We start from the raw sequence: 11,361 nt of genomic DNA, 5'->3' as shown, positions 1-11,361 counted from the left end.
TCTAGAGATTAATTAGTTGGTTTATGCAAAGGCTGTAGCAAACTGCACTCTTGGAGTTTCTGTTGTCAAGGAAGACTGCTGTGAATGTACATCTAAAATGGTAGTTTTGTATTTGGGGATTTCTTTTTGAATGAGTTGATAGGCTTTTCACTACATAATCAATTGGTACCTAGCTTTTCCAAATTCAATGGTTGAATAATTATACCCAGCTGAGTAATCTAGTATTTATTATCTTATAAATATCACTTAAAACATATCACTTCTTCTTCATGAGATTTAGCAGTAGTTTGGTGTCACTTATCTGCATTTTTTGTCGCTGTTTATGTTTTTTTACTGGTCTTACTTTGGGCTTCTCAGTTTCACCTGGAGCCTGAATCTTAACCTTTTTCTTCGGCTCCTTAAATAATTCTTTAAGCAACATCTCTTCACGAGAAACATTTTGAATTAACGAACTGTTGGCAGAAACAGCTTCTTTTATCAAGACTTCCTTCTTGAAGGACACTTTCTTCTCAGCATTAATTTTTTTCTTTAATACTTTATTGGAAGTTGTATTAGCAGAGTCGGATATTGATTTATGTTTTTTGGCAAGTTTATTAAGTATTTTAATCTTATGTCGTCCAAATTTCACCATTTTTATTCCTTAAGAATTATTTTCTGTTTTCTTAAAGTTTTTGTTTACACACAATTTTCTAACCTCAACTCACAAATTAAACAGATTGAAAGAGTGGACTAAGTCCGACTTTGACGTAAACGTCAAGTCAAAATGACAGTGATAATAGCATATTGATACCAAAAAAAAAAAAACATGGCAAAGCAAAGATATTTAATACAAGGCGCTATGAGTTTTGTATCTATGACCATGAACTTTGGGTGTTCAGGGTTTGAATATCAAATTAGCACGAAAGAAGAAAAGAAGTGGGTCCCAGATTCCTTTGAGAAATATTAAAACAAAAAAGTATCTTTTAATAATTTATTATTGTCATATTGTGTCCAAAAGACAACAGCATATAACGGAAACATCGACACCATAAAATTGTTATACGCCACAATAAAACTTTATTTTATTATCCTATTCTAAAGATATACACGAAATATTATGATACCAACCAAGTTGTACTAAGAGATGAGCATAAAACAAAATAACTTCTGAATTTTATGATATTGATAAAGTTATGGTGACACAATATTTGAGTCGCCGTGTACGTAAATGTGTCTAAAAATCGCACCACTTTGAATACAATCACGAAATAGTTACCTAAATGTTGAAAAATTACATGCTTGAATAATAATAAATCTAAATATAAATCTACTCCTTTAAATACATTAAATTTTAAGATATATTTTTGGAATGTCCAAGTATGATTTTTCATTTAAAATATACAAAAATTAAAATTAAATTAATCTATCAAAAGCCAATGTTTGTATAAAATCTTAACCTAACGTATATAACTGTTAAATAGCTGTCTTTGGAATGCATTAGCAAAGCACAGCCGCGATGACGTCATCCATAAAAAAATATAAATTACACAAAAGTTACGGAGTAAAAAGTCTAAGGTTTCTAATATCTAGACCAGAATAATCATGAGTTAAAGAAACACGTAAACACGAAACATTTACAGTCTATCCAAAAAGCGAAGAAATAAAATGAAGGCGTTGACTGTTGGCAACACTGGGTGTTTATCAATCAATCAATAATTTGGTATTGCAATATAGTTTGTCAAAAATCCGTTTTCTTCACTTTTTGGAGAGACTGTAGATTAATATAAAATTATGTAATTTTTTTCTGGGACTAAGCATATGAATGAATTTATTCAATAAGTTTATATTTTAATTATAATACACTTTAAAAATTAAAATGACAATTTATTATAAACAGAAAGAAAATGGTAATATCCGTTTGGTTATTCATTTACATTATTCTACTAACTGTAATTCAATTTATTTTCACACTGCATTATAGGCATTGTGTATACCCGCAATATACATAACTTTATATAGGTACCTATATATAAAAAGTACATGATCATGTCACGTATTGTCATCATTGGATTTATTTCAATACCTACATTTGAATTCAAATTTATATAAAAAGTTAATAAAAAAAATTGTATAGATTTTTTATTCGATATGAGATTCAGAAACAAAAGTGAGAAAAAAAATGTAGATATAATTATGTGTAAAAGCATGTCGTTTATAATTAGCTTAGACTAGACATATAAAATTCGTATAAATAAATACATGCTTTGAGCTAAATCTTACGAGTTACGAATATAACTAGCGATTAGCGAACAGTCACACGTTTCAGATTAAAATTAAACCTAAACTAGACTTAAATGCAATACATCAAAACGGGACTTCCCCGTTTAAATACACAACGTATCAAACATGTCTAAAAGTATGGTTTTTTAGATAAATGTACGTAAATATAAAATCACAATTTAATGTCATGCCTTCCGGCTATGTTAGAAGAGTATAAAATGAAGTTAAAACCGAAACAATCATTGTTTTCCCAATTATTAAGATTGATTTTAGTCAACATCCTATACATACATGTTTAAAACTAAAAATATAAAATACAACACTGCTATGTCCCTACTTTCGTTAACACATGTTTGATTTCCATTTTTTTTACTATAATTCTATATTTGAAAGCAATAATGTTACATTGAATATTCGTTTTTAGCTTACGAATACATAGACAACAACAGTCAACAACATTATTAATATTATTTTAATCATTTTAATAACCTGTTACAAATCTACGTTTCAATGTTTTCTTAAAACTGGCGCCCAACGTGTTACAAATATTCTTTTTCAAAACAAACACAATGGGCCCACATTTTGTATTAAATCATACCACTTTTATTGGTTTAAAAACGCGAATCAATAGATATAATTATTCTTCAGCTACAGATAATTACATTACTTTCCTATAATCATTTCAGAACACGTTGCTTTGCGTTTGGTCAAATTTTGTTTTACATAGTATTTCTCAATCATAGATAATCATATTGAGTGTCTTTTCTTTGGTGTTATAAACATAATAATATTATGTTAATCTAGAAAATAATATAAAACAACTGTTAATATTATGTTTTTAATAACCTAGAAAATAATATAAAACTGTTAAATGAAGCCAGTATGTATCCTTATACACACACACATAAATGTTAAAATAAACATGTTTTATTTACGCATTCAGCCTCTTAAATGCCCATTAATTACAGACAATTAGTAATTGTATACATTATTATAAACAATCATAATACATATATTAATGTGTAGAGTCGCGGTCCGATATGTTGAGTCCAAATTAGGCCAGCTTCGATTACTGAAAAATGAGCTAGTATGAAAATTAATCGATTTATGTGCTAGAAAGAAAGAAGAAAGAAAATGCTTTATTCGGCAAAAAAACATAGTTACAATTTTACATATTAGTTATACATGTACAAACTATAGTCTATGCCGAAATGGAGCTATTACGGTTGATCTTTAGAAAGATCACTCAGATAATTTATTAATAAAGTCGAATTACTTTCAAGGCTTTTATTTCCTATCGTTAGAACATTTATCTACTCATATGACGACCTCGGTGGCGCAGTGGTAAAGTTCTTGCCACTGAACCGAGAGTTCTCGGGTTCGTTCCCCAGTCGGGTCATGATGGAAAACGATATTTTTCTGATTGGCCCGGGTCTTGGATGTTCATCTATAGGTATATGTATTTGTTATAAAATATAGAATCGTTGAGTTAGAATCCCATACACAAGTCTCGAACTTACTTTGGGGCTATTTCAATCTGTGTGAGTTGTCCTAATATATTTATTTATTTATATTGTTCCAAATTGGTTGTAAGTAATTTATTAGAAACAAAGGCATAATAATGTTACTGTATTTTTGTATGATGATACTAACCTTCATTTTTGGTCGTACCGCCATCGTTAATTTTTGGACTAAATGTGTGGCAACATCTGGGAAAAAATATAATATTTGTTGAGTATAAGTAAGTTAGTGGACAGCCACCACATTTAAAGGTTATATTCTATTATATTATATTGTTTATGGTTATCTCATAGAGTGACATTGTTGTTGTGAAAAATGGTTTAAATTTGTAAGACGTTAAAATGTAGCTGATAGAAATAAAAGAGAAATAAAATGATTTAATATAAAGGAACTTTAATTAATTGAGGCATTCAGATCTACAAAGCCAATAGCACGCTTCCACTGCGTCAGATGCGTACGGTATAGTATGTAATAAATTTATTTGAATTTTAGAAAAATTACACAAGATGTCGGCAAACAAAGAATGTAATATTTTAAAATATAATGTGGTGCAATTTTCCGGAGAATCTTTTAACACGTGGGCCTTCCGAATCAAAAGTATTTTACGTGAAAATAACTGTATTGAAGCGATAGAAAATGAGGAGTTTTATAAAAAAGAAATAGCTACACAAAAAAATCTAGAGGCACGAGCCCAAGCTCTAATAATAGCAGCTGTAGCGGATAGCCATTTAGAATATGTAAGAAAAGATTCGGCCTACCAAATGTTTAGAAATTTAGAACAAAATTTTAAAGAAAAAAGTACAAGAAGTAAACTATTTTTACGAAGACAATTAAATGAAATTAAATATATAGAAACAGAGCCTTTAAAACATCATTTTACAAAAATACAAGAAATTTGTACTTCATTAAAAGAGGCAGGAGGAGGAATTTCGGAAGAAGAACAGGTAAATTATATATTATTGTCGATGCCAAAATCATATGAGCCAATAGTAACAGCTTTAGAAACGATTGGAGATTTGAAAATAAATATGGTAATGGATAGATTATTAGGAGAAGAAGAGAAGAGAAAGAATTCGTCACAGGAGAATGAGAATAGACAGAGTGCTTTTAATTGCGGAAAAAGAGGAGTAAGAGGTAATTTTGCAGGAAGAGGTAATTATAATAATAGAGGAAGTTATGATAATCGAGGATATGTTCGAGGAAATTACAATAGTAGAGGAAATTATAACAGTCAAGGAAGATATGACGGTCAAGGAAATTATAACAGTCAAGGAAGTTTTAATGGTCAAGGAAGATTTAATGGTCGTGGAAGATTCAATTGTCGAGGAAGATTTAACGGTCGAGGAAGAGAACAAAGAAATTCATATTATATGTATGGTAATAGTAGTAATCAAGATAATGTTGCATTTTTCGGAAGATCTGAAGATTCTGATGACTGGGTGGAATTTATTGTAGATTCTGGATGCTCAGATCATTTAGTTAATAATAAAATTTACTTTTCTCAGTATATAGATTTAAAACAACCAAAATTGATTTCAGCTGCCAAAAATGGTATCTCTCTCCAAGCGGTAGGTATAGGTAACATAGAAACTCAATGTTATGTTGGAAAAAAGTCAACTACATGTACAATTAAAAATGTTTTTTATGTGCCTGATTTAAGAAAAAATTTATTGTCAGTGTCAAAAATGGAGTCAAGTAATTTGTCTGTCACTTTTGAAAGAGGTAAAGTTCGAGTTTATGATTCTTCTAAGTTTTTAATTATGATTGGGAACTCTGACAATTCTCTATATAAAATTTGTATGGAATTCAGTAAGAAAAATTGTAATAACTGTTTTTTATCTAATTCGGATAGTTTGTTATGGCATAGGCGTTTTGGTCATTTAGGCATGAATAATTTAAATGTTTTAACTAAAAATAATATGGTTGACGGATTGAGTGACTTAAAAAATTTAAACCTCGAAAATATGTTATGTGAGACTTGTGTGTTAGGAAAAATGACTAGATTACCATTTAATAAGATAGGTTACAGAGCTAAAAGACCACTTGAGCTAGTGCACACAGATGTTTGTGGTCCTATTACTCCAATTAGTAGAGAAGGTTATAGATATTTTATCACGTTTATTGACGATTACACTCATTTTGTTATGGTTTACCTTATGAAACAGAAAAGTGAAGCTTTTGAAATATTTAGAGAGTACTATTATTATGCTACGAAACATTTTAACTGTGACTTATTAAAATTGAGATCTGACAATGGTAGAGAATACGTAACTAGAGAATTTTATAATTTTTGTAGAAATAACGGAATTCAAGTTCAGTACACGGTGCCATATAATCCTGAAATGAATGGAGTGGCGGAAAGAATGAATAGAACGTTGGTGGAAAAAACTAGGACACTTTTATTAGATTCACAATTGAATAAAGAATTTTGGGCGGATGCTATTTTGTGTTCTGCATATGTAACTAATAGAAGCCCAACAAAAGGGAAAGATTGTACACCAAGTGAATTATGGGAAGGAAGAAAACCAAACGTGATTAATATGAGAGTTTTCGGAAGTGTTGCTTATAATCATGTGCCATCTCAATTAAGACATAAACTTGATAACTGTGGAAAAAGAATGATAATGATAGGTTATGCTAGAAACGGTTATAGACTTTACGATGAAGATACTAAAAAAGTGGTGATAGGAAGAAATGTAATTTTTGATGAAAAAGAACGAAAAGAAAGACAGAATAATGTAGAACTGGAGTGCCGAGAGGTAAAAGAAGAAGATGTTAACAAAGAAAATAATAATGAAGAAAATGATAATGAAGAATTTTATGAAGCGGAAGATACATTAGAAAAAGATGATAATTCGAAGAAAATTTCTGAAAAAGAACAAATTGTAAGGGAGAAAAGAATAATTAGAAAACCCAAGTGGCAACAAGATTATGTTACTGATTTTGAAGGAAATGAAAATGAAGTAATGTATGCTTTAATGACTGGACAAATAGAAGATACGCCACATACATTTGAGGAAATAGATAAGAGAGAAGATAGTGAGTTATGGAGAAATGCAGTTAAGGAAGAGTTTAATGTTCTTGAAGATAGTGGAACATGGAGGAAAGTAGAAAGAAAGAGAGATATGAAACTTTTAGATACTAAATGGGTATTTACAAAGAAAAAAGTAGGTGATGCAGAGATATGTAAAGCGCGACTTGTTGTTTTGGGATATCAACAAACAGGACATATGGATAATTTATATTCACCTGTATTGAAGATGCAAACATTAAGAACATTATTAGCAGTTGCTGCAAAGAAAGATTTTAAGATTAAACAAATGGATGTAAAAGGAGCTTTTCTTTATGGTCGAATTGATGAAGAAGTTTATTTAAAAATACCTAAAGGATATTATATTGGAAAAGAAGACAATTACGTTTTCAAATTAGAAAAATCACTTTATGGTTTAAGAAAATCTCCGAAATATTGGTATGAGAGATTTACTGAAGCAATGTTGGATTATGGCTTTCAACGTTCTGAAAATGATTATTGTTTATACATGAAAGATAATGTTTATGTTTTATTATACGTTGACGATCTTTTAATTTTCGCGAAGCAGGAGACAGAGATAGAAAAAGTAAAGACGTTTTTGACTACACAATTTAGAATGAAAGATCTAGGTAATACTGACATGACATATTTAGGAATTTCTATTAAGAGACTAGATGACTGTATTTTAGTTAATCAGACAAGATACTTAAAAAATATTCTTAAAATACATGGGATGAGTGATTGTAAAGGGATTGATACACCTATGGATGTAAATTTTAAATTTGAAGATGAAACTATTGATATGAATTATGAAGCTAAATGTAGATCTTTAATTGGTTCTTTGTTATATGTAACAGTGAATTCTAGGCCAGATTTAACGTTCTCTGTAAACTATTTAAGCAGATATCAATCTAAACCAAATTTGACTTTGTGGAAAGCTTTGAAAAGAATTTTGAGATATGTTAAACAAACTTTATATTATAATTTATGTTATAAGAATTGTAATAATATTTCATTAGTTGGTTTTGCTGATGCAGATTGGGGTAGAGACGTTGATAGGAAATCAACTACTGGTTATTTGTTTTTAATTTTTGGTAACACTGTTGTATGGAAATCTAAAAAACAATCTGTAGTAGCTTTAAGTACGACGGAAGCAGAATTGGTAGCACTTTGTGAAGCTTGTGTTGAGTCTTGTTTTGTTATTAAGATTTTAAATGATTTAAATATTGAAGTAAAGGATTTTAAAATTTTTGAAGATAATCAAAGCACTATCAAATCTGTTCAAACTTATGATCAAAGAAAACTGAAGCATTTAGAAATTAAATATAATTTTATAAAACAAAAGGTTGAGCAAGGTTTTGTTAAAGTTGAATATATAAGTACTAATAACCAATTAGCTGATATTTTTACTAAGCCTGTTAGTAAGTTTTGTTTAAAAGAATTTGTTGTTAAGTTAGGAATTTTAAATGTGATGTCTGAGGAAGAGTGTTGAGTATAAGTAAGTTAGTGGACAGCCACCACATTTAAAGGTTATATTCTATTATATTATATTGTTTATGGTTATCTCATAGAGTGACATTGTTGTTGTGAAAAATGGTTTAAATTTGTAAGACGTTAAAATGTAGCTGATAGAAATAAAAGAGAAATAAAATGATTTAATATAAAGGAACTTTAATTAATTGAGGCATTCAGATCTACAAAGCCAATAATATTATATACATATTATTGTGTGAAGTAAAAATTAATACAATTCATACTAAGTATCAATGTAAATATTAAGCTATTTATGAAATGATGACATGTCAAAATTACTAAGCTTTAAGTTATGATACTTATGACTTTGAATATAGTAAATAAGTCATCCATATAAACAAAATCAAGGAAAGGGAAAACGTAGAAATCACACAAATTAATTTTATGAATGAATGTCAGAGAGTAGTTTACCAACCGGCTAATGGTTTTCAAGTAATAAAACAGGCCTAAAGATAAAGATTATCTTTATCCTCAAATGTTATTATAGCAATGCGATCTGATAATAGTCATATGCAAAGGCAAGTATATACAGAAATGGTTACTGATATTTTTTTGGCAGCAAGTAATAATGAAGACTAATATTTTCATATCGAAATAGTTACTCGTGCAACTCACTGGTAATGCTGTCGAGCCCTCGTATCCTGGTCCGGGGCTGCAGCAGCACGAGGTAGACGGGCACGGCGGTGAGGATCATGAGGCAGCCGACGCCGGTCTCGGCGGGCGACGCCACGGCCGGCACCGCCACCACCAGGATCGTGCAGATTATGTAGATCGCTGGGAAACGATCACTTCATTCTAATTCTGTTTTTTTATTGCTTTAATGTACATACAGGTCTTAGTATGCTGATAAAAAAAAAACATTACTAACTTATTATTTAGTATAGATTTCTAAAAATAAGTAATTAGTTGACGTGTTGCAAACTGAAAAAGTTATCACTAACATGTTTATTGGAGATGCATTGGGGCCGGTAAAGCTATTTCATTATATAATAATACATCGCATTGTAAAGCTGAAATATTGTACTGCCTACGATGCCTAGTGGTAAAATTTGAGTAAGATCTAGATCTATACAAATTGAACTATAAATGTTGCAATAGGAACGTTGTGATTAAGGCAATACATTTTTGGTACATAGCGAAATTTCAAACCTTATTTTACTTTTGTAGAAACTACAAAACATCATATTTGTAATGATAGTCATAAGGTAACAAACCTGGGAAGAAGAGATTGACCTTGATGGGCCTCTCAAGGTTGGGCTGTGTATACCGAAGCACGGGGAGGCACACTACTGCTGCTCCGATACTTAACTGCAATAGGAAGATAGATTATAACATTTTTCTCCATTCGCCTCCAGTACCACATTTCGAGAATAGACCCCTGAAATTTTTTTAGCTTAATGGGCAAACGAGCTGGCGTCTTGCCTGACGGTACTGTAGCGATTGGGATCGCTATTAATTAAAAGATTATTATCAGATAACATTGAATAGTTTTGTTACAGCTCTGCAAAATATGTGGCATTCTTTCAAAATACGATAATAAAACTTCAATAGCAAAAACTCTATTCCTAAATATTTAGCCAACGAATATTCCAAACAATATCAATTAGATTAGGAATGTTTATATTAAAAAACTGTATTAAAATAAGCGGAATTCTATTATAAAGTTCAATATTTGAAAACTCAGAATTATTTATTGATTGCACACGACGTCAACTCTCGTACCATGGACAGTACACACGCTGAGGAAAGTTTATTCCATATTGTATTGGTTGATCTTATAAATCGACATCAATTTGCACAAGTAACAACACCCACGTAGGTAGTTGATGAGCGTGTACCGAGGAAGAGTTCCCTTGAACATTAGGATTTTCATAATAGCATCAACTTAGGATTTTCATAATAGCATCAACTTACCCAAGTAGCAAAACCCACGTAGTTGATGAGCGCGTAGATGTCGGACACGGTGAGGTAGAGCAGCGACAGCAGCGCCACGGCCAGCACCGCGGGCGCGGGCGTCGCGCGCGGCGTCACCATCGTCAGCATCGCCGGCAGCTGGCCCTGCGCCGCGCCCGCGTAGAACAGCCTGTGTCGACAAACACGCAATAATATCATAGATTCCATACATATGTGACAGATTCATCGTCTGTCGTATTGTCTCATTTCTTTTCATATAAGTATTTCTAATATGCACATAAGTACCCTTCTTGTATGAGCCAAATGAAAGATATAGAATGATGATGAAGAATGAAATATGCATATAAGATATGAATATATGTATAAGGGATCTGTAGCTTTCTCTGTCTACTGAGTGAATACTAGAAACATTTTGAGCGAGCTGTTTATACCCATGTATAGTTACACCGCGGGTGAAATGTTGATTAACATCCCTGGGCTCCGATGCTCTGTAGCGAGGGAAACAACCGTGAAAATGCTAAGATAAGAGAAAGAGTGAGAGAAAACTGATCTGTCAACTAGTGCGAAGTGGAGACGAAAAAGTAGGAAAACGGACCCTGGACGGTTTACAGCATAACGTTAAAACGCTCAGATGAGAGAGAGAGAGAGTGAGACTTACCTGGAAGAAGTAAGCAGCACGCCGTTGACGGCCCCGAACGTGGAGGCGGCCACGAACAGCGGGATGGAGAGCGCAAACCAACCGAACAGGCGCTCGGCGAACGTTACGGCCACCGCTGCTGATCCCAACACCTGGAAATTTAAACCAGCTTTAGGCTGCTATTTGCCTGCGTGAATTTAGCTCAGTTAAAGATGATATTTTTGTCCCAAAACGCCACAACCGACAATATTGGCGCACCTTGGGAGAGCCATATGTCCATCATTATCCGCCTGCCCTTATCCTACTTTATGTGGAGTCGGTACAGCAAATCGATCTCCTCCACTGATCAATTACTTCCTTTTTAACCATATCCTGCCTAACGCACTCAATCCATCTCTTTTTGCAGCCTTCCCCAACTTATTTACCATTTTACATCTCAAATTAAAATCTATAACTCTAAGAAAAT

The 11,361-nt window shown here is 31.9% G+C and overlaps 1 protein-coding gene across 1 annotated transcript in view; it reads right to left on the bottom strand.

Annotated features, from left to right (window-relative positions):
• Window positions 1-956: 956 nt before the first annotated feature.
• Window positions 957-11,361, bottom strand: part of LOC128680624 (uncharacterized protein) — a 29,054-nt gene continuing 18,649 nt past the window's right edge. Inside the window, exons 8-13 of the mRNA XM_053763898.2 lie at window positions 10,917-11,047; window positions 10,259-10,427; window positions 9,559-9,652; window positions 8,960-9,118; window positions 3,913-3,968; window positions 957-3,331 (exon numbers count right to left, since the gene is read on the bottom strand). Coding sequence (XP_053619873.1) covers window positions 3,329-3,331; window positions 3,913-3,968; window positions 8,960-9,118; window positions 9,559-9,652; window positions 10,259-10,427; window positions 10,917-11,047 — 612 coding nt within the window. The 3' untranslated portion in view covers window positions 957-3,328. The remainder of the gene's footprint in view (window positions 3,332-3,912; window positions 3,969-8,959; window positions 9,119-9,558; window positions 9,653-10,258; window positions 10,428-10,916; window positions 11,048-11,361) is intronic.

The sequence above is a fragment of the Plodia interpunctella genome, chromosome 24 (assembly GCF_027563975.2).
Source record: "Plodia interpunctella isolate USDA-ARS_2022_Savannah chromosome 24, ilPloInte3.2, whole genome shotgun sequence".
NCBI classification, from domain to species: domain Eukaryota; kingdom Metazoa; phylum Arthropoda; class Insecta; order Lepidoptera; family Pyralidae; genus Plodia; species Plodia interpunctella.
This window is presented reverse-complemented; position numbering and strand designations above follow the sequence as displayed.